Source organism: Taurulus bubalis (assembly GCF_910589615.1).
Source record: "Taurulus bubalis genome assembly, chromosome: 9".
Classification (NCBI taxonomy): domain Eukaryota; kingdom Metazoa; phylum Chordata; class Actinopteri; order Perciformes; family Cottidae; genus Taurulus; species Taurulus bubalis.
In genome coordinates, this window is record NC_136597.1 from 17,120,568 (window position 1) to 17,144,875 (window position 24,308).

Genomic DNA, 24,308 nt, shown 5'->3' on the forward strand with positions numbered 1-24,308 from the left:
TTATCTACAGTACATACGGTACACAGTGACTGGAGTATAAATAAAGCCATGATTGTGCCGCATCACAGTCATAACACATAGCAGTGACTCGGTCACGGGCAACGACGTAGCCGCTCAAAAACAATGTCAACCCGATAAAACCCACTGTTACTACACTTAATTTGCACACATTGATTTCCAATTTTCAATTATTAATTGTAATTAGGATGAAGTAGAATGTGCCGTGGGGCAACAGCAGTCGATGTGAAGGGGTGCGGTCACAGAGGGCAGAATGACGTACGTTCACATAATGCCAATAGGGGCACCCCCATCAGCATCATGAGAAAGTCAAAGAATCATCAAGGCAGTATTTCATGAATGTTTTCTGGGGTCTTGATGCAGCCGAGTGTGTAAACAATTAAAATTCTCAGTGCACAAGTAACAAAGTGCATTTCCTCAAGATTGCACTTTAACAACATAACATACTTCCAAGATTGAGATGATACATACAAAATATATCATCAGTATATACAATATGATGCATTGTCATAGCTACTGAACAGTCTGTAAAGACGTTTTTCTAAACCCCATTTAGAGAAGGCACATCTTACCCTGAGAAAGCCAGAGCTGCTGTATAATTTGTTAATATGTTCAATAGAAAGAAAAAATAAATAAAAGAAGAACACAAAAACTCAAACTGTGTACCGTTTAATAACACCCATCTTTGAAATGTGAGAGGATGAAATCAGAGGGCAAAATATTTCTGGATGAAATAGAAAATGAACTAAAACATAAAATCCACAAGAGAGGAACACGACTTGACGATGTGACAATCTCACAGCCTCTGGTGGTTTATAGTGGGAACATGACAGCTTTTTCAGCTGTGCTGTATATGCAAGGCTGCAGTGTATTGTTGTGCCTCAGTTAATGGTAATCTAATAATTATGACTGACTTGATTTGCATAAATTGTAGTAATAAATGAGGTTCTAAACTAGAGAAAGCTGCAGCTGTTATATTTGTGCATGTTAATAATTAGTTCACCTCTATGTGCATAGTAAGACTTCTGTAGTTATTCAACAGCAGAGATTCAGAAAATTCAACTTGGATTTAATGTAAATATTACTGTACACCGAGACGTTAATGTGACATAAGTTAGTTTTTCGCCAAACAGAGGAGGCGGAGACAGTCAGAGGTGAATCTAGGACTTGCCATCAGGACGAGCTTAAAAGAGATTTTTTAAACCAGTCTGTTTTAACATTAACATGACATCAATTATCTATGTACGTGCCAGGCTGCTGAACTGAAAATAGCAGGTAATAAAAGCAGTACAAATATTAGCACCAGTGCAGCTTTTCACAGTATAAGGACACCTGCAGCTGTCGAGCCCCTCAGAGTAGCACACTGCAGCACATTCAACATCACACCGCAAGAAAACATTCATGTCAGCATGTTTCCGACACATGGGACCATTTGCACAAATAACAAACAGACGTGGAGTTAAATGTAGATGTCTGTCTACAGCCTGGAGTGTAAATATAATTTTGAAACAATAACTTTTGATCATTTTGTTTCTTTATGATTTGACATTTCAATGATTCCCTCTGAACTATAAGTCACTCTCACAATTGTGATATTTTTTGTGAATAAATATTCAAACAATGTAAATTAAACAGAAACCGCATTATCTGAAAATGTACCACAGTGTTAAATATTACGTCTTTTCAGTACTTGAGGCTTGAAACATGGCCCTTTAATCCATCAGAGAACAGAGGTTAGTTTAAATTTGTGACAGTTATATTGTACTTAAATGGTTTTCTCAGTAATAAAGGTTTAAAAACGTCGACAGAATGTTTTTTAATTACTCCTACAGCATAATGAAATTCACAGGTGACTACCAGTATGCTCAGAACGTTGCAAACCCATATTTCTGTGCCATTTTTTTTTGCTTTCATGGTGAGTTGCTTACATTGATTGCTTTTGTTTGCTCCAAGCGGCAACAGAAATAAAGCCAACGTGGAGAGGCCAATAACTGCAGGTCCTCGTATGGCCACTAAAGGCATGGTTCCAAAAGCAGGTCAATCTCTGTAGACCCCCTTTGTTCCAATGCCCAACCTTACAGCAGAAATAAACATCTTTACAACCTGGTGCAAAAGATTGTTTTGGTCTCTATCATACATTTTCCTGTTAGTGACATTTTAACTGCTTTACATAGAGATGCTCACCCATATAGGTTATAAGGTTAATTAAATAATAATAATTAAAACAAAAAAAAATAATTTTACAAAGAGAACAAACGTAAAGTAAATCAAATACAAATTTAATTAGTATTATCCTTGGCAGAGAGGACAGGTACATTCATCACTCATCACCAGGTCTACTACAGGCCTCCATGCAGACCAGTTATTGAACATATTTAAAGTGTAAGGGTGTAAATGTCTTCTATCTGTCAAATACATTACTGAATGACCTTCGGTTGTACCTTTGGTAATAAAAGGAATATAATTAGAGTCAAAGAGCATTAAAAATCTCAATAAAATCAAAAAATCCTAAAATCGAATGCAAATGTTTTTATGCCTTTGATCATTTCTGTCTGTGGAGTCAGTTGTTTACTCAAACGACCGATTTTATGTGTCTAACATGTCACATTGTATGGATTTGTCCCACACTGTAAACACAAACATGGTTTAGTTTAAAGACGAACAATCATCGTGTCTATCCACCTACCAAATTAATCCCAACAATACAGAAAACACACACAAACGCAAGGATAATTGCTTTTTAATGATCTCACATTATGCAAATGCTCATCAATGAGGCCATAAATCTTTGGAGGAGTTTCTACCAGCCTGACCACGAGTAACGCCAACAGACTGACATGCTACATTGTACGAGGAAAGTTAAAAAGCAAAAGACTTTTACCTTAATACTGTGCATTTAAATAATCTATGAAAAAAAAAAACTCAAAAAGGGAGCCCTAAAAGAACAGAAATATATCATTTTCACTTTTTCTGCTGGATTGACATGTATATCAAAATGTGTTATGGCAGTGTGTTAATAGCCTACTAAATTATCACTGGGTCTTGTGAAATATTCAAATATCAGAAAAATAGAAGTTTGAAAACCACAGCACTGTATCATGCTCAATTAGGTACGAAGAGCAGCGGCACTGGATGGATAGATTGCTATGAAAGGACAGAAACAGGAAAACATCTCTAGCCTTTGATTAACACAGAAAACTGTAGATTAAGGGTTTTTCCTTTATACCATCATCTCTCCAGGATAATGCGCACCCTTTGGAGACTTCTCCCCCCCAAAAAAGTTAATCTCAAATGAACTGCTGGCTCTGAAAGCAGTGTTGTTCTTCCAGTCTCTGAAACTCGCTGAGGTCCATGAATTATTCTTCCCGATTCTCAAAGTCAAAGTGAAGTGAAAAGTATACAACAGCAACTTAGGCGGTATTGTGTGTGTGTGTGTGTGTGTGTGTGTGTGTGTGTGTGTGTGTGTGTGTGTGTGTGTGTGTGTGTGTGTGTGTGTGTGTGTGTGTGTGTGTGTGTGTGTGCGCGCTCGCAAAAAGAGAGAGAGGGAAAGATATCAACATTAAAGAGGCAGCTAAGAAATGAATCGAGCCATCTGGGAAGAGCAGGAGGTTCCAGCACCTGTCAGCATGGGGCATAAATCCTGAATCTCAGTCCACATGACGTTTACTTTGACTGACGGTAGATCCTTTAAAATTTTTAAAAACAAGGGCAACATCAGATTTAATCACTGGTCACTTTTGATTAAACTGAAGTTGTCTAGTTTAAGGGCAGACAGAAGAAAATAGTTCTATCAAAAGCCTTATGTCAGAGTGAAGCAAGGACCAGTGGTATTGATCCATGGACCTCAACCCTCTTTATGTTGTGTGGCTGAGGGCGATCTTGTCATTCATACTACAGTATGCCTTTGCTTGGAATGGAAGTGAGTCCCAGAATCATAATACAAGCTAATGTTTAAAGTGTGAGGCTCCGTTGATCACATGGTGTCAAGTTTCTTTGAAAATCTAATTTCTCAGGAGGGACTCATCACTTTGAGGATGCGGGTGCCTGAACCAGTAAGTCAGCATTTTCTGTCTTTTATCCATCTTAATTCAACTGATGGGTCTTAATGAAGTTCACATTCACTACAGGAGATGATGAACTCCTATACGTCTGCTTTTCAGCTCTTGGCCGACGACACATGCTCGCTTGCTCTGTGCAAAAAGACAACTTCAGTGGCATTGACCTTGTTTTTTTGTTGGGTTCATTTTTTTAGCTTTTCAACAAATTTTGGATCACTTTCTGCAAAACACAGATTGCATCCTCATGAATGCATTCTTGTGTCTGGTAATGATTACATTTCCTGTGATCCTTATCATCCAGATGCCTTTTTGTTGTGTGTTTGGATCCCAAGCTACATCTCTTTGTTCCACTTAGTGCGCCCTAGCTATGCGATAGAGTCTCTTCGCATTTTGTCTTTTTTTTCTCTGTGGAAAAAGACACCAATTTAATTGAATTTCTTGACTTTTAATGTCTCCATTACGCTAATCAGCGAAAAGGAGAGTAGATTTGTTTATCTCAACCTTGGTAGGACTAGCAGAGGGTATTTGTGGAGATTTGAAAAAAAATATATCTGCCAGAGTTATCTACCACAGTTTTTATTGATCAACTAGTCATAAGTGCTTATAGACAACGACAGTCAAGCATCAGGGAGAAAACCTCCTCAGTTTACAAAATGCTGTAAACTCGCACCAAAGATCCATTCTACTGTGATTTCACAGACTAAGGCACTGTCTTTTAGATAAAACGATGCCAGAGTGGGCAAATACATTGTATATGAGTTGACCTAGCTTCCTATTCTTTTTCTGCTTTGTGACTGTATAATAACAAAATACTAGCGCTGGATGATTCATCAGTCATAGACAGTGCAAAGATAGGGCTGTCATTAAAGTAAGGTGCAGGCATTCTGCTATCTCACACAAACAACATGCAATATAACCTTCTGAGAGCGTGGCACGACTGCAGGCGAGGCAGAACACAGTGGAATGCAAAATACAACCCCAAATACCCTAGGGCCCAGAGGCAAATTTGATTAAAAGTTTGTTTTTCTTCACTCTCAACAAACCGAGGAGCTCGTCGATGCGGCACTGACAGTTAATTGGACTTGGCAGGGCCACAAGTTCATTCGTCAGCATTGTGTGGGGCTTGCCTAGGAGGAGCAGGACAATCGATGTCCCTCAGGACGGCCTGTAATCACTGCAACACTCCAATGAAGTCCAGGGTTAAACATCAGGAGATTGCAGGTGCACCAGAGGATCTGAGAAAGACTGCTAATATGCTCCCATTCCCAACGCAAACCAAGGACAGTGCAACACAGCTCCCAAAGGACTGCGATGATACCTAAGAACAGAGTTACACTTCAAGCTATTATTCTGACCAAAAATTATCATGAACCCAAGGTCCTAAGAGATGATGCGGGCGTCTATAACAAATATCTTGCGCATGAAATACTGTATGAGACTTTGCATGAGTGTAGTCTAGGTCTGTGGTTCCCAACATGAGTGTCGGGAAGCCTCCACAAGGGGTTGCAAATTCAATCTGAGGGGTCACAATTATTAACAGGATACTAAATCTAAACATTTTCATTAAATTTATTCTACGCAATATTCTGTCCACATCTTTCAGGCATTTCTCTAATCCTTGCTATTTTCTTGTCTTTGTTAATTACTGGTTAGTTTGAGGCATCTATAGCCGATTAAAAATGTATTCGAACAGAAAAAAAGAAGAAAAATTACACTTTCTTTAAAATCAGCACAACCTGTGTAAATGCATGCAACCAATTTTGGAAGGGGTTACATGTTTTGTTGTTTTTAGACGGCCAAAAGGGTCCACTGGTCAAGATCAGTGGACTCAAAGTCGCAAGAGAAATCTTAGGAGTTGTGAGATGATTACAAAAGGTATAGGAAAGATACCAAAAAAAAATGTAAATCCAATCTTTCTCTTTTAATTTTACAGTAAAGAAAAGTTTTACTTTTTCATTCCTCTAAAAACTTCAAAGGAAGATGCTGCTTCATTTTGAAAGAAGATTTGGTACTGCTGGAGAGACTTAATCATGATGTTAAAAGGCTGTTGGTCTAAATCAGGTGTCTGGAATTATGATCACCAACTGTGAAAAGATCATCAAAAGCAATGAATCAATAAATAAATATTGAAAATATCGTGAAGATACAGGGAAGGTATTGAATCTTTGCTAATAAACTTCATAAACATGGTAATAGACCACAAAATCAAGTGTGACTTATAGACTGTGAAATGAGCCTAAAACAGCTTTTATCTTCATTAGTATTCAGGACATATCTTATCTCTTTAAACTGTTATCATAGCATTTCAGCTATTTCAGACACGCTGACCTTCTCTTAAGGACAAGAGATAAGGCTTTTAATGTCCTTATTAAATCAAGCCATCTATGCAGACTCTCAGAGCTTGGTAGTGTCTTCTCTCTCCCCCATACTGGCTAATAAGCATCACAGTGATAATGACCAGTGGGACTGGATGCTGTTTCTGTTCTGTTCAAAATTATCGCATCATCCTAACCATCACCACAATGTGCAGTTATATCCATCGGCTTTTTGTGCTAAGGTTATAGAGCGCACGCACACACACACGCACGCACACACACACGCACACACACGCACACACACACACACACACACACACACACACACACACACACGCACACACACACACACACGCACACACACACACACACACGCACACACACACACACACACACACACACACACACACACACACACACACACACACACACACACACACACACACACACACACACACACACACACACACACACACACACACACACACACACACACTTTTTAGGCATCCTCCCAAAGGTAATGGAGCAGTGAGCTCTTGGGGAACAATAAATCCTGCTTAATGGGATGGTACAAAAAAAATCTTGAGAGCTGGGCAAAGTCAATCTGCATACTTGGCCAATGAGGCTTACATGAACAGAAAATGTTATAAAGGCATGTATGCATGTGTGCGTCAAACCAGTTGATGCATGATACTAATGTGAAACCTCCTCAAAAGATTGTGGTTGTCGCTTTTAGTAAGTATATTTTAATATTTTTTGCGCGTGTGTATGTGTTCAGCAGTAAAGAAGGCTGTCGGCTACAAAGTGTGTGCCACAATTCATTCGATGGACTTGCCGTCAGGCAGCTAAAGTCTTGTTACAGTGATTTACACCACACATACGTCACATGAGAGCCACATCTTTAGACTCAGAGACTCAGCAGTAACATCCACACAGTTCAATCTGATCTATTTAACCATCACAACCAGTGGCTGTTTCTAAACTTCACACAGCCAAATTAAACCACCCAGGTTTGTATGTGAAGTCATTCCTAAGTTCTTAGTAACCATCAGTTGTCTAGTCAAAGAAATTGTTTAGGTACTACAGACTTTGGTTATTGGTAAATTGGCTACTGGCAGACGAGCTGAACAAGTTCTACTGTCGCTTTGATAGACAATGGAGCAGTCCTGACGCCATCCCCCACAGGCCCATCAGCCAGCCACAAACCATCAGCCCACCCTCCCCCAGTCCATCAGGGGCTCACGCCTCTATCACCGCCCTCCCCAGTGACGACCCTCACTATTCTGGAGAGGGACGTCAACAGACTGTTTAAAAAACAAAACCCCCGCAAAGCAGCGGGCCCGGACTCAGTCTCCCCCTCCACCCTGAAGCACTGCGCTGATCAGCTGTCTCCGGTGTTCACAGGGATCTTCAACCCCTCCCTGGAGACATGTCACGTCCCAGCCTGCTTCAAGGCCTCCACCATCATCCCCGTCCTGAAGAAACCCAGGATCACAGGACTCAATGACTACAGGCCCGTCGCCCTGACCTCTGTGGTCATGAAGTCCTTTGAGCGCCTGGTCCTGTCCCACCTCAAAACCCTGACTGACCTACTCCTGGACCCTCTGCAGTTCGCCTACAGGGCCAACAGGTCTGTAGACGATGCAGTCAACATGGCCCTCCACCACATCCTCCAGCATCTGGACTCCCCAGGAACCTACGCCAGGATCCTGTTCGTGGACTTCAGCTCTGCCTTCAACACCATCATCCCGTCTCTGCTGCAGGACAAGCTCTCCCAGCTGCACGTGCCCGACTCCACCTGCAGGTGGATCACAGACTTCTTGACTGACAGGAAGCAGCACGTGAAGCTGGGGAACACGTCTCAGGTTCTCGGACCATTAGCACCGGTTCCCCCCAATGCTGCGTTCTTTCCCCGCTGCTCTTCTCCCTGTACACCAACAGCTGCACCTCCAGTCACCAGTCCGTCAAGCTCCTGAAGTTCGCGGATGACGCCATCCTCATCGGACTCATCGCTGGTGGGGACGAGTCTGCCTACAGATGGGAGACTGACCACCTGGAGACCTGGTGCAGCCAGAACAACCTGGAGCTCAACGCTCTGAAGACAGTGGAGATGGTTGTGGACTTCAGAAAGAATGCAGCCCCACCCGCCCCTCTCATCCTGTGTGACTCCCCCGTCAACGCTGTGGAGTCCTTCCGCTTCCTGGGCTCCATCATTTCCCAGGTCCTCAAGTGGGAGCTGAACATCAGCTCCATCACAAAGAAGGCCCAGCAGAGGATGTTCTTCCTGAGGCAGCTGAGGAAATTCAACCTGCCAAAGAAAATGATGGTGCAATTCTACACTGCCATCGTTGAGTCCATCCTCTGCTCCTCCATCACCGTCTGGCATGCTGCAGCCACTGCCAAGGACAAGGCCAGGCTGCAGCGCATCATCCGCTCTGCGGAGAGGGTGATTAGCTGCAATTTGCCATCCCTCCAGGTCTTGTCCACTTCCAGGACACTGAAGCGGGCAAGAAAGATCGCAGCTGACCCCTCTCACCCTGGACACAACCGGTTTGTGTCCCTCCCCTCTGGCAGGAGGTTGAGGTCCATCAGGACTAAGACCTCACGCCACACTAACAGTTTCTTCCCGTCGGCAGTCGGGCTCATCAATAGAGCCCGGGTACCCCACTGACTCTATCACAGGACTATTCTCGGACCATTCTTTCGGACCATTTATTTTTATTCCTTTCTCTCCTCCTACCGGTCACTCCACTGCACAATTCATATTTAAATACTCATGCCACATACACTTAAACACACACGTCACTTTAACATACCACATACACTTAACTTAAACACACACGTCACTTTAACATACACTTACATTAATGTTATCTGTTGTCTGAGCACTTTATCCTTATCTGATTTAGACATCATTGCACTGTTGCTGTCGTTCATTGTTGTTTGTCTCGTCTAATGTCTAATGTATGCACCTTCCGCCTAACTAAATTCCTCGTTTGTGCAAACATTCCTGGCAATAAACGGTTTCTGATTCTGATACTAGAAAATATCTGACCACAGTCTGAAAATCAAAAGTGATGTTCACCCTCAATTATCCTCTATTCTGCTCCTGCTTTGTACAGGTTAGCTTAGCAGGTTAGCAATTTCTGAAACAGGTCTTGAATACACCTTTGAGGTGCCTACTCTGATGATCCTAACATTAACTTTCTGAACCCTGCCATCACGGCTAGGTTCCTGTGGGCCACTTGTTTCTCTTAACTTGAGTGTCTTTGAGGAGTACCACATCTCAGAGACGACACTTCTCCTTCAACAATATGGCATCTAAAATGCGTTGTTTAACACCAATCATCCTCTCCAACACACACCCAGTGTAAGAAGAGTGTGGTGGATTAAATGTCCAGGTGGAGCCTTTGTTTTGCAGGTGAGCTTTTCTACTCTAGATCTTCTGAGTTAATCTGCACTTCTTTGCAAGCTCCAGTAAAGTGTGTTCCCCTATTGGAACGCAGAAGTCTCACAGGGCCACTGATAGCAGTGAATCTCCTCAAAGCAATAATGAAGCTGGAGGTTGTCATATTCTCAATGACCTTGATGTGCACAACACGTGTACTCAGACAGGTGAACATGACTTCCCACCATTTGGCTTGCGCATGGTCACCTCTGATCCTGTGCGATGAGATGGTCCACGGCCCGAAAACGTCAAGTCCAACATGAGTAAACGGGGGATCCAAGATAAATCTACCCACAGGTGAGTCAGACATTTTGTTTGTTTCTAACTGTCCTCTTATTCTTTTGCAGGTCACACATTTGTGTATCAGACTTGAAATCTTACTTCCTGTTTGCCACAGTCCATCGGTTCAAATTGCTCCTTCAGTGAAGTGCCGACCTTGATGAGCAACCTGTCGAGGTAGTGTTTTACCAGCAGGGTAGAGACATGATGGCTCTTGGGAAGGAAAATTGGATGCTTTTATTCTCAAGACATGTCTGCCGACGATGTTCAGCCTCCAACTCTCAGCAAACAACTGTCATCAATAATGGGGCCCAAACACTAGTGTGGACGGCATCTTAAAACTGTCCTCATTTGAGAGTTTTTTTTATTTGAAAAGGTCTTGTATGCTTTTCAGAATTATTTGTCTTGCGCCAAGGAATTCATTCTTTTTTCTGGCTACAGTCCGGAGAAGGCTCTGGCTTTTTGGATGAGCCTGGCTGTTGCACAGGTAAGGGATTTCCAGCTGGAGAACCTTCCAAACCGATGGGAGCTGAGAGGTCCACCTGTAGCTTTTGTAGCATAGTTTAACCTCTACATCAGTCTCTGGATGTAGAAGGACAAATATCTCTGGATGTGAAAACTCATCCTTCTTTTGTCCTTTCAAAAACTTTTCTTACAAGATCATTGTCCCCCAGGAGCTCTGTATCTTCAAAGGTTTGATTATTCTGATTTGATGTCCTCATGTTTTCTTCTACATTGATAACACTAGCACATGGACTAAGGAAAGACGTACGTCCATTAGGTCCTGTAGGCATTGATGCTGCTTGTCTTGTGGCTTCCTTAAGACATACTTCTTTTTAGGACCATTGTACCATTTACGGTGTGTTCACGTATTACGTCTCTGCCGAGGAGAAGGAGAATGGCTGCATCAGGATCAATGGCTGGGATTTTATCCACCACTGGCTTGAAGTGGGGATATTGATGTACTATCCCTGGTGAGGGGAAGTCTGAATGGTTGTCAGGCATCATGTCACACTAATGAGTGCAGGAAGAGGGATCTGTACATTGCCATCTATTGACCCAACGATGAGTTTACTTGCACGCTGTCCTGATGTTACAATGACCCCTGAGTATGTTTTAAGGATGTATGGCACAGCACCAGCCTCAATGCCAAAAAGGTAGAGTAGCTCGGTCTTGGCCAAGGACCTACGATTCTGTTCATTGAGCCAGTGTATGCTTTAACAGCCTTCTCCCTTTGACATGCCGGGTAGTCCCTGACCAAACATATTTTGGAGCACGATCGTGAGCCAACTGACTCACCAAAGACTTCAATGCACTTCAACATGACCTCTTTTCTGTTCTCTAAAGTCTAGCTTCGGAACCCACAACATTTTCTGAGAGGATGGGGCTTATTATGTAATGGACACAGTCTGTCTAGATCCCCAACCTGTCTCTCCATGTTGTTTTGCTTGATTTCACCCTCCAAGGAAACCTCAGTCTTCCTGGTGAACACAGATGGTTTGATGGTTTCAAAGATTTATCTGTCCTGATGGAACCACCCATAGAAAGTTCAGAAAAGCTGAGGTCATTTTGTGTTTTAGCCTGGTCTCAGATGAACTTTACAAAGATGCAAAAAAAAGGGAGGATATTGAACCTGATCTTTTTTTTGTATTTAGAGCCAACTAAGATCCATTTCTTCAGGAGGTTATAGGAGAGCGTGTTGGGAGGGTGTGTTGAGGTAAGAGAGTCCAGGGAAGAACCTAGCTTTTCTAGCTGCCTCCAGTTCTTGCAACAGCAAGTAGCTGCAGCATGTCCTCTCAGCAGTCAGCGGTCGTACGGCAAGAGAAGGATAAATGTAAGAACAAAAATGTGAGGGCAGAACATCTTCAAAACACATTGTGTGTATTCTTGAGCTCTAAAAAATGTCATGAATGTATTTATTTCATTATAAAATGTCCTATAAAATTGAACTAGTCTGTTTAAAAAAAGACTCTAACTCCTGCATTATTTGCATCTTCTTCGCCTTTGCTGGCATTTTTCTACATTTCTATTGCCATCAACTGTCAATCAAAAAACACCAGCAGGTTGTGGTTGCATGTGTGTACCATATACTGTACGTAAAGATGGATGACATGACAGCTGTCCAAAGGTGAAGCCAAAACATCTTGATTGCCCCCTAGTGACTGGATGCAGCATAGGTCATAAAACAGGTAATAAAAAATGGTTGTTAAGTTTTTCCTAGTCAAACAGCCACCGTGGCGCCATCATCAGTTAAGTACAGCAGCTACGTGGCTCTCATGCTCACAAGCTGTGGACGCCATGCTCCTCGCGATTGGGTCAGGCGGGTGTATAAACCTCTATACTGTTCCTGCCACCGCAATCACTACTGCAGACTCAGGCTCGACTGGAGGACCTCAGAGCGCCATCAAGTGTGTGGTGAGGAAATATGACCCTAAATACATTAGATTTTGATTCATACAGGCAGTGATGGGTGAGGGTAGATTCAATATTTGATTCATTACAGCTGACATATTTACAAGTTAGTTTTTTCTCTTCTGTCATGTTTTTCAGAGTTTGTACGTATTCCACGCTTGAAACGAACTGTCCACAAACACGTCCTTCTGCAGTTGTGCAACTTTTATTTAACAAATCCCAGTTTAAAAAGAAGCATTGTTAGAAATGGAGAAATGGTATTAAATTAGTAAGACATATGAAATGACATACTTCAGGCCGCTACACCTGGCAGTATTTTTGATGAGTGCAAGATATCCAATTACGCCAACCTACTTTAACCACACTTATTTGGTGAATTTGAAGGGTATTGCGTTTTGGGAGGTACCGTCAATATATTTCTGATGAAGTGACCAGTAACTCTTTGTCAGTTGGTTCAGTCGGTTACATAAGAATTATATTTTGCGGGTGGGTCTAAATATTTAATAGCAAATAATAAGAGAAAAAATATTGTTTTGTGGTGAAACCCATTCTTATTTAGTCATGCATAAGGTGTGAAAATTATTAACCAAATCGTTAAAAACTGCAGCCTCCTCCTTCATCTCAATAAGGTCAGTCCCACGACACAGCCTGGGTGCTAACACAGGGGGATCTGACAAAACCACACAGGGTTGTTCAGCAAAAAAAAATGAAACCTGGCTAAATTTTTGCAAACTGCAGTTTGTTGTAGCACAGCTGTTAAAATACATGCAAGCACGTGTTCCTGCTAATTACTTTGAACCTTGAATGCCGTATTTCTACAGTTTCTAAATCGCAAATGTTGCGATCAAAGATGAAACACTTGCTTAAATGATAACTTTCCAGAGTTGTATAATCCTGTTTTTGAAATCATGGATTTGTTACTCAACCTGGACTTCCTGGATTGTATTTGCCACCTTAGTGGCACTTAAATGGCACTTACTGATAGCACTTTGTGGTTTAACTATGTTGAAGAAATTGTACTTTCGTGATTCCTGTTGTTCTAAGTCTGTGCTCATGGTTGAATTGCATTTATTGTATGTCGCTTTGGATAAAAGCGTCAGCGAAATGAAATGTAATGTAATGTATTTGAGTATCTTAAGCAACACACAACCACCAAAGCAGCCCCTTACATAGTATTAATGCAGGACTGTTTTGTGAAACTGACTGCAACACAACCGGGAGCCCAGTGTATACAAAAACAAAGCCCCGTCAGCACAGGGGGGCTTCATGGACACACGGACACGTGCACACACACGCGCAAGGCACTATAGATCGGTTCGTCTTCTGTCCCCGGGAGAAATACAGTTGCCCGGACGCTTTGATCTATCAAAATGAATGAGGCAGGCGGCATCGACTGTTACATGCAACAAGGAACCTCTCTCAGAATGATACAGTTAGAATATTTATAGTTCTCCCAAAATGTCTTCTTTTACATGGTTGTATAATGAGGAGTTCAATTGATTTAGACTTCCTTTTTTTAAGTTGGTGTGGAGATCAAACCTCACTTTCCAGATTTTTGTTGATATGGGGCCATCATCTCAAAGAAATGTGAGTTATTGCTTTTCTACACAGTCAATGGCGCTGGCACTGGCACTGACGCACACCTCAATATGTAAGATTAATGAAGAGAGAAGTTTTAAGAGAGAAGTATAGAAACGTTTGGAGGGATGAGTGGAGCCACAGTAAATCTGTGTGTGCATCTCCGTCCCGTTGAGTGCAATTCACAGTCTTTTGGTCTTTGACAGGATGCATGTCAATGTCCTGCTGCTGTGGGATTGGAGAGGAACCATCTGGCTCAGATGCACTTCTGATAATAACGTGTAAATTTTGTCGACGGGTGCCAGAGGGAGTCCTCACAAGGGTGTTTATCAAGCCAAAATGAAGTTTACTTGGAAGTTTTGGTCTGGTTACTCTTTCATATCACGTCCCCGCTGGTTGGGGAAATGTCATCTGCAAATAAATAAGTTAATGAAGCTAAAGTAAATATCTGCCATCTCTTGACCCAGCCCAATGAGTTCAATATCTAATGAAACCAATCACAGATTCAAAGCCTAATAATGAATAATCCTACTGTTTTAGTTGACAATTAACATAAAATAAGTAGCAGTAGTAGCCCCCTCTGTCTGGTGCAATATCCCATAAACAAGTATTCATAGGCCACATTCATCAATTAGCCATGTTTGTAGCACTCGCCGCAGCGGCTGCCTTACCATTTTAATATATTAGGGAGAAATATGTTACCTCATGGACCACGGCTGACCAACCACATTAGATTTGACTATTAAGTGTGATAGATTTCTTCTTAAAACATAAAAGATGCGTTGTGGTTAACAAAGCTAAACTACTCCTTGGACTTATCAGATACTTATCTTGGTAGTATTGATGTTTTATAAATCACTGCACAAGTGTGTGAACATTTCCACGACAACGAGGAAAAGCAAAATCCGAGGAGGAGAGGAAAACACTAAAAGCTCCATATTTATGCATATTCCATCTCCCTCAGCAATGAGAATATATCATTATCCGATTGATGCACATTAAATCAATGATAGTGCTTCATTGCACCTAATATTTGATGGCAGTCATAGCTAAATATACCTTGTACATTCAACGTCTATCGTTATCATTCTCTTTATTTGAAAGCTGTTATTACTGCAGCATATAGTGACCCTGTGTGACACACTCATCAAGGGGGATTAAATCACAAGTATTGAAATGTACAGAGCGATGGCGGCAGAGAGACTGGGTCATTTCTCTGCAATTTTAGAAAAGGAAAGTCTACTTTTAAACTCAAGAAACTCATAAGATTCTGAAAAAAAAACTTGATATAGTTTTTACTCAATAAACTCATAATATTCTACAAAGATTTGATTTCACATTTCATCTCATATTGCTTCGTTCTTTTTACAGCAAATTACTTTGTTGCAGACTACACCCAATAATATAACTACTTTGGCAAAGACCAGCACTATACGTCAGTAGACTAAAATGACTAAAGACATACTGTTCAGTCCCATAAGCAGAACTCCATCTATCTGAATTGCCTTTGCAAAAATGGCTTCTGCCCCTGCTTTATTGAGTCTTTTCTTTTATATTTAAATGGTGAAAATCCTATTGAGAACAATGTTGTTTTTTGAAGACAACCCCAACTGACAAAACAAAGTATACACAGTGGCACAAAGAAGACAAACAGTGCATTTCAATAAAATAAAAATAATTTTAAAAAAAGGCAACGCAACAGCAGCACAACAGAGAAAAACAGACAAAGCAAACAGCAGGTACATGTCACCACACTGCTTTAATGCCCTGAGCTGTTCATTGAAACCATAAAAACAAAATCAAAGTTATCAGAGACACATGTTTAAGACCACGTTCCACAAACATAAACACACAGGCATTAGAGGAGTCACACCAACCAAGAACAACAACAACCATAAATCATTCATCACTCTATAGGGAAAACATAACCTCAACTCAGAATGCTCCAAATACATGTGTGATAGATGGAGAACGAGACAACATTTGCAAACAACCGTCAGCGGCAAACATTGTGTTTTTCCGTTTCATCTGTGGTCCACCTCTAGCAGTGTGTCCTTGAGATGAGTCTAAGACACCCCAGGCTTCTAGGCAGGTCACAGGACAGGCCTGGTCTCAGTGGGACCTTAGCCTCAGGCAGGGAAGAGGATGAAATGTTTTATGGCTACAGCAGGTGGACACCAGCAGGTGAAAAACAAGCGATATCTCTCTTCCGCCTTCGCTACCGCTTTCAACGCAGCGCACTCTCCCACCTTTTCGCCTTCTCATGCGTGGCCGCAAACAGTACAACTCTTTATTTTCACCACCTGACCCATATACAAAACTGCTTCCTGGTGGGTGCTGCTCCAGAAACGAGGTCCAAGCCTTTGATGCAGCTCCAGATCACTGACTGAAAAGCTGTCACTTCAGCTTTAGGCCGCTCAGCATCCCACGGCTGTTCTTCATCTCAAAACTTGGGCTTCACACTTTTTCATCACATTCACACATCATGTGACCGGCTCAATTTGCCTTCTCACCAGCTATCGAATCAGGTCTTTTATGTGAACATAAATACTAGGGGTGGGGGAAAAAAATCGATTCAGCATAGTATCGCGATAGTTTGCGTGGCGATATTGTATCGATACACGGAAGCCAAGTATCGATCTTTTTTTTATGTAATCAATTATGGGAGGCATCGGAGAAAGAAATGAGAAATGCGCCGTCCGCGTGTAAATCAAACGTCTGGACTTCATGTCACTCGTAGCGGCGCTGCTGCACAACTGTTGCACGGACAGGACAACATCCGCGACACGCCGCTGGTCAAAGACTTAACTCAAGCATGAATCAAACTGGCTGCTGGTACTCTCGTAGCGCTGGTTAACTGGTGACTTCCGGCCGAAAGTCGCCAGTTAACACGGCCGCCTGTTAATCCGTAACACCGTCATCCCGACGCAGTTCCTGGAGAAGTAATAGGCTCGTTCGTTAGAGCTGCGCCTCGCCTGGAATCCAGACGAGAGCAGCGGCCGCAGCAGGAGGCGTTGACAAAACACTGCAATCAAGTCGGACAGTTGTCAGCTGTCAGCCGTGTATACGCAGGAAGTCACAGAAAAAAAGTACTTCCTGTTAGTTCCGAACTTTTGTTTACAGATCACGTTTGGATTTTTATATATATATATATATATATATATATATATATATATATATATATATATATATATATATATATATATATATATATATATATATATATATATATATATAGAGAGAGAGAGAGAGAGAGAGAGAGAGAGAGAGAGAGAGAGAGAGAGAGAGAGAAATGACTGTATATAGAAATGACTGTGTAGCTGCATCCTTTGGTATTTTTATGTCTGCCTGTGAAATACATTACCACTACTGGTTTAGATATGTGTTATGAAAATACAATTTTGTATTATCAACCACACAAGATGTGTTTTTAGATTAAACATGAGACGAATAGTCAATAATCAAGGGTTAAGTATTACAACTACACATAAAATAAGGATTTTCTACAACACGTGGTGTTTGCTGTCAAATCTAAGAGCCAATCAGCTCTCTGATGTGGCGAGAGCTAGGCGTTTCCCATCATGCACTGGGCCAAGCAGTCGGGGGAGAGCCACTGCAGCGCCTGCCTCTGAAATCGACGGTCGGCTTAGTCTCTTGAGAGTATCGTTGACCACTTGTGCATGACGTCAGAGCAAGTCGGGAGCAAGTCGGACACAAATCTAACCGGCATGCATTGCGTGCCGATCGCCGCCGATCGATTCTGCGCAGAACTGGCTCATCTCGAACGAGCCTAATATTATGAGCCCAGACACGACGGCGTTTTATGCTCCGTTTTATGCGTTTTATGCTCTCTTTGGGATTTCCACAACAAGTATAACGCAGAAATAGTAGTTATTTTCATGGTGGAGGCAGAAATGGAAACTCTTTGCACGGCGATAAACCACAGAGATAAGCCCCACCCCCTCTCTGTCGTGTCCAGCTCGAATGACGTGACAATGCAGACTGTAACACAAGCAGTTCAATTTGTCAGATGCAACATTTATGAAAGTGTTGGACAGTTCGTCTGCTTGACAATCACATTTTGCTGCAATAAAAATGATTGAAGTGAGATGAACAGACTGAAAATGGTATCTTCTTAGATACAATACGTTGACAAAGTTTTCCTTTGGGGACAATTTGTGGTGAAAAAAAGGGAATAAAATCGCAATACTCAATATATCGCAGAATCGTGATAGTATCGTGATAGTATCGAATCGGGACCCAAGTATCGTGATAAAATCGAATCGTGGGACCTCTGGTGATTCCCACCGCTAATAAATACCTAAATTCAAACATAATAGCAGTAAAATGCTGAATGCATTGACTGCTGAAGCTCACATCCCCTACCTGAGCTGGGTGAAAGTAAAATGCACCGCGAAAGACAAAAAAAAACATGCTGAACCATTTACATGTAGGAAAAAGAGGGCAGATTTAATTTAAAAATTGGCACGCATTCCTCATTTCTACAGATGAAAGCTCGTAAATGAAAAAGCCTGGAATCATGCCTGGTATGGAAATCTAAAGTTATGAATAATGCCTCTGTCTCAATCATCAAGTCTGTTTTAATAAGGTGGATTAGCCCAGCACCTGCAGGCTGAAAGGCACACACGGCTGCACTCCTAACCAACCAAGAGTTGGACAAGAGTCCCTGGGGGCCCCGAGCCTCACAGCCTCCCTTCACAGCCTCCCTGTTGGACCCTCACCAGTCTGCAGAAGTGAGCAGCAGAAAACAGCTCAGACTCGTCATTTATGCTCATGAATCCACCTCCACTGGGTCGCCGCCGCAGCCAGAGCAGCTGATTTACACACAGTTGCTAATCAGGGAATGGCTCTCTTGCTAATGAAAACTCATAGATCTATACAATAACAGTACTGATATGATTTTAGCTCCCATTACTCATTCCTATGCAATGGGCAATAACAGTTAGATGCTACTGGGAGCTGAAGTTAAGAATTTGGGGTCAGAAATGTTGGCTGGGTCACTGACCTCCTGTATGCATAGTCACTATTTCTCTACGGACATAAATATCACAAAGGCGTAAATAAATTATTTCCTCCTCTCTGGCCTCAGTGACGCGTTTCCAGCATTTAGCTGATTGCAGGATGGATATGCCTGAACTCCACCCTCCCATCCCTCCTGAAGAGCAGCTCTGGGAGCTGGGAGGAAACCCCAGTAAACAGAAAAGGCCAGCACAATGGTTTGTTTCAGCTTGGCATTGATCCATCATTCCACTGAACAAAGTCATAGGCACCAGTCTAATCATGATTAAGACCATAACAGAGAGCTCGGTCGACTCAGGGGGGATGCAACCACCCATCCATCCGCTATATTCATCAAGCAAATCACTTCCACTTCCAGCAAATGAAAATGAATTCATTGTGACTTACCTGTTCCATTGGCTGTGTTTGCTAAGAAGAGAGGATACAAAGCTGAGCAGCTTTGAGATGGACGCATTGAGGCAAAAATAGTTGAAGGGTTCACAGTAAATTCTTATGGACTAACTGGCTGTAAATGCCATTTAGGAATAAATGAGTCCAAGTGACTAATTGTGGGTTTAGGAGTAAAGTGCACTCACCACTAGAGCAGTCCAGTCCACCCCATCCAGGCTCGCACTGACATGTGTCAGGAGACACACAGCGACCATGGACACACTCCTCTGTACACAGAGCTGAGACACACAGAGACATTTTCTCTTCAGTGTATAATTGAGTTAACGCACACACACACACACACACACACACACACACAGAGTGTAAAACATCATTAAACCACCAATAAACAGCATAATGAAAACCTCCAAGATAACAGCTGAAAGAAAATGGCCCATAAAATTGAACACTCAATATCTCCCTAATACCATCAGGGGACTACATCTTAGCCATGGCACTCATATTCAACATCCATCTGCACTACTTGACACTGGGCCCAATGATTTCTTAGGAGATTGAATCCTTGGTTAACATCTCTGTTTATCACATAGCTTTACTTTCCACAATGAGCTGTTATCAGAAGCCTGAGCCATGAAAGAACAAGCTGTAAATCCCCTCTAATTTGATCAGCCGGTGCTTTGTCATATAGTGATGCTTTAATGTAGCAGATCCAGGCACCTCAGTGTTTACTAAGTGTGCAGTTTTCTTGATCATTCATATTGAGCAACACGGCATCCGATTGATTGGATCAGCATTAGTATTCCTGAGAGCGTGTTCACAAGAGTTGGAGGTTTGGTTCAGCTGGATAATAAAGTGACCTACATGGAGGGTTTTTTTTTTGCCACAGTGCCAGTTTTTTGTGTAAAGCCAAGAAGGAAAAGTATCACAAAAATAGGCACTTAGTATGAATAACTCTGTGGCAGCCAAGGTCATCTGGCCAGCAGGGTTAAGACAGACAGGCTCTTATCTGAGAAATGAGACAGTCAGGCCAAAACGTCGAGAGAGAAACCCCGCCTGATGGGAATCAGCAGTCCACTAACACGGCCTGTGGAGGGATGATACACAATCCAAGGGCAGAAGAACAGTCAGACCGTCGCCTTAACTGATCAGACCTCATCCAACACTTCAGCCAAGTTACGCTTCTTTTGTTCCTTATTTTTTCATGTTTTATGATCAAAAGTGAGAAAAGGGCAGCAGGAAAGCGTCCAAGTTTTTTTGTTTTTCAACATACGCCCTGGGGCGCTTTTGCAGTTATGTGTGCAACAATATGGCACTCATCCTGCAGGCAAAGAGGTCAGTAGAAAGCTGGCAGCAGGCCTGAACAGTGCTACAATAGATTATCACTCAATCAGGTTTCGATTAGGATCCACCGCCAGCCCGGAGAGATGCAGCGGGAGAGGAGAAAGAGGAGTGAATCCCAAATACCCATGAGCCGGTGCTAATCGCAGAAATGCTCCCAAGACAAAAATGGTAAACCAGAGATTGAAAGATAATTTAGGGCAGACTTCTGAGCATCAGTACTCTGGTAGAAAACCGTCTAATTACAGTAAGCCAGCGAAAAGAAAAGGGATACGAGCTTGAGTATTTTATGCTGACGAAGGTGTGAGATCGACTACCTGTAATCAATGAGTCCACAGTATGCAGAGTATTCAAAGAGAAGAGGAGACAAATTCAATGTCACCACGATGAGTTGATTTCGTTTACTTTCAATCAGCAAATTCTGATCAGCGAGAACAGGGAAATGCAAATGTGTCACATCCTCTATATGAAAAAAAGAAATATGGAAATGAAGTTTTGAATATGGGAGAAAGGATAAAGCGCACCCTTCTACTGAGATCTGAACCAGTGTTCTGAAGGGATAGCATAATAAAGTAGGAGGAGGTAGGTCTTTCATTTTAATTGAAATTCATGAATCACTCTGCTTAACTCATGTCTAAGGAATCTGTTGGAAAATTGAGTCTTTCATCTAGATAAAAGGCTAATCTAACTCATTATGCAGAGGTGTTATCAGAACAGGGAACAATGGAGCTAATTGGTGATTGTCATTCGGTGTTAATAAATTCAATATTTTTGACCAAACTACAATCTTTTTAAATGTCTGATAAAATAGATATTTTTAATTCACCATGTGCATTATGCTCTCTGTTTTTGGAAAGTTTTGCTGCAGTCAGGAAAAAAGGACCCACCAGTGAAAGTCTGTGTTTGTGATTTTTGTAGTAGTAGAGTTTTGTAGTACACCGGTGGTGGAAATGAAGTGAACAAAATGTGGAACATTATGATGAAGCTGATGGATAAATCAATCTCAAAGATATGCCTACAGAACATATCAAACAACTCCCTCCAAAGCTTCTTCCTCATGCCTCTATCTAGCACAGAGATTATTCATTTTAAAAACAGTCTTTGAAGCATTAAAAAACCCGCAACAAAGCCAAAAATGAACGTGAAATCAAAGGCACAGAATCCCTTTCTGGGGAAAAATCTCATCATCTTCCCAAACCCGATTAATTCTGCTGCCTAAATCATTTTTAGAATTACACTGCATCACTGGACAGGCAAGAGTCATGCAGGAGTCATCTGACCTAAATGCACTGTAGAAAGAGGGACTCATAACGCTGCAGAGCCTGTGAGCCTCTGAAGATTTTACGAGCTGTTGTCATTAGTGAGTTGCCCTCATGCTCAACTGTAATAATCATGCTTATTAGTAGGGAAATGAGTTCCTAACTTCCTCTACATAGGTCAGTTACAGACTAAGGTAATGACTTACGGCAGATCAAAGGTCACAGAATGAATAAAGACCTCTAGTCAAAAAGAAACATTCAAAGTTCAATTTATCGTAGGAGGAAAATTAGACAATGACTTCAAGAAGTAAGTAAGTAAAACAACAAACTAAAGCCAAAACATCCTTCAAGATAATGTTGCTGATTAAGTGTGAGAAGTGCTCGCCTTGTGTGCATTTATGTGATAATTTGAGTTCATTCAAGGTCTTCACATCCTCAGATTTATTTAGACGTCTCCCATTGGAGCTAAATGTTGATGCGGTGCCATATGATAAAAAACAAAAAACAGGCAGGATTAAGAGGCAAACACTGTTGAAGTATTTTGGCCTTTAAATGAAATAGACTTCACGAAGAAAGCTACAGTAAACTAACAATACACAAGGGGGGGTATTTTACTTCCAGTAAACAACAAAGTGTCCTGAAATAGACGACTGGAGTTAATTTTGGGTCGATTTGCTTTCCAATGCACTCTTTTGTCACTCTATGCAAAAAAGCTTGGGGAGTACAAATCTCTTAATCCTGGTAGTGTGAGTGCTAGGATTAAAAGGGGTGGAACAGTTTGCAAAGGCAGCAGAAAGCAAAACTGCCCTCTCGGCCCCTATCAACTCAGAATCCCCACTTCACCTGAAAGAGTGTTAAAGGGGAGGGCAGCTGTTTTCACTCTCAGTCTGACATAATATTAAAATAAAAACATTTTGTTAATACAGTGGGGAGGGCAGATTTGAGAGTGCCGCCTCCTCTGTTTGTAGATTCACCTGGTTAACACTGCAAATGAACAAATAGCTCAATTGTCAGTCAAATGGTTAATGAATACATTATTGATCAATCTGCGCATCCCTCCTCAAGACCCCCAGATAATCACACCAGCTCTTATTCTATGCTGGCTGGCTTCCCGGTGCTCTGCTGCCCTGAGTCCAGCTAAAGTAGAGACAAGGACAAGCCTAGCTGTGGTCAGAGAGCATAGCCACATGGCTGCAGTCACTGTGTCAGTAACTCCCTCATGCTGCAAATAATTTAGGAAAATATTAAAATGTGATTCTAATCTTACTTAAAAGGGAATAAAACATTAGCTAAGGCGAGAATATCAAAAACGTAACTCTCAGAAGCTATATGTTCTGTCTTTATTTGGCCAACATGCAAGAATATTCAGTTTGATGCGAGTGAATAAAAATAGAAATCAATGACCATTAATGAAGCCATAAAAACTACAGGGAAGGGTTGTTATCAGCACATTGCTACAGTCAAATTTTCACGGCTTCTGCTCTTTTCATGTTATTGAATTCCTGGGTGGTTTTATGGCAGTTGCTATACCTACTCAGTCTGTAACCAGGACCCTGCTGGCTCGTTAATTTTTCTCATTGTTATACAACTTCAATTAAATTACTCATACTGGAAGGGCAAAGCAAAGAGCAGTCTAGTGTGGCTTCAGATTAAATCATGCTCAATCACCTTAAACTGAGTAAATGTACATGGATGGTGGCATGCTAACAGAGGAAGGTGTGTTATTCGTTGTTCCGAACGAGGCCTGGCATGGAGCGTTGGCTTTATCTGCAAGCCACTCACAGTGACAATCAATCCTAATAATTACTCATGTTCTCTAAAAACCTGAAATGTCATAATCAAAAGGCGATTTTTTTTTTAAAGGATACTCACGAACACACAAGTCTCCGCTCTCAAAGTAACCGGGGCAACACTGCGAGCGGCGCCTATACATGGTCCTCACTCCCCGCCGGTAAGCCGTCTTATAGCTGATCCTGGAGAAAACACACCGAGACAGCTACGTGATGCAAAAATGACTCTTTCTGAAGGGCAGGAAACATATAGTAGGTAAAGGTTACACATGTTTTGTTGTTATTGGCAAGTTCTTAAAGTATAAAGAGGTAAAAAAAAAAAAGAATGAAAAGGCATTTTGTGAAAAATACCTGCTACATAATAATCAGTATTTGGGAGGTGA

General features: G+C 41.8%; 1 protein-coding gene across 1 annotated transcript in view; it reads right to left on the minus strand.

Moving 5' to 3' along the window:
• megf11 (multiple EGF-like-domains 11) overlaps positions 1-24,083 on the minus strand; it is a gene marked incomplete at its 3' end in the record, with an annotated part of 54,352 nt that extends 30,269 nt beyond the window's left edge. The window contains exons 1-3 of the mRNA XM_079223173.1: positions 24,008-24,083; positions 19,724-19,816; positions 19,536-19,556 (exon numbers count right to left, since the gene is read on the minus strand). Coding sequence (XP_079079299.1) covers positions 19,536-19,556; positions 19,724-19,816; positions 24,008-24,068 — 175 coding nt within the window. The 5' untranslated portion in view covers positions 24,069-24,083. The remainder of the gene's footprint in view (positions 1-19,535; positions 19,557-19,723; positions 19,817-24,007) is intronic.
• Positions 24,084-24,308: the final 225 nt, after the last annotated feature.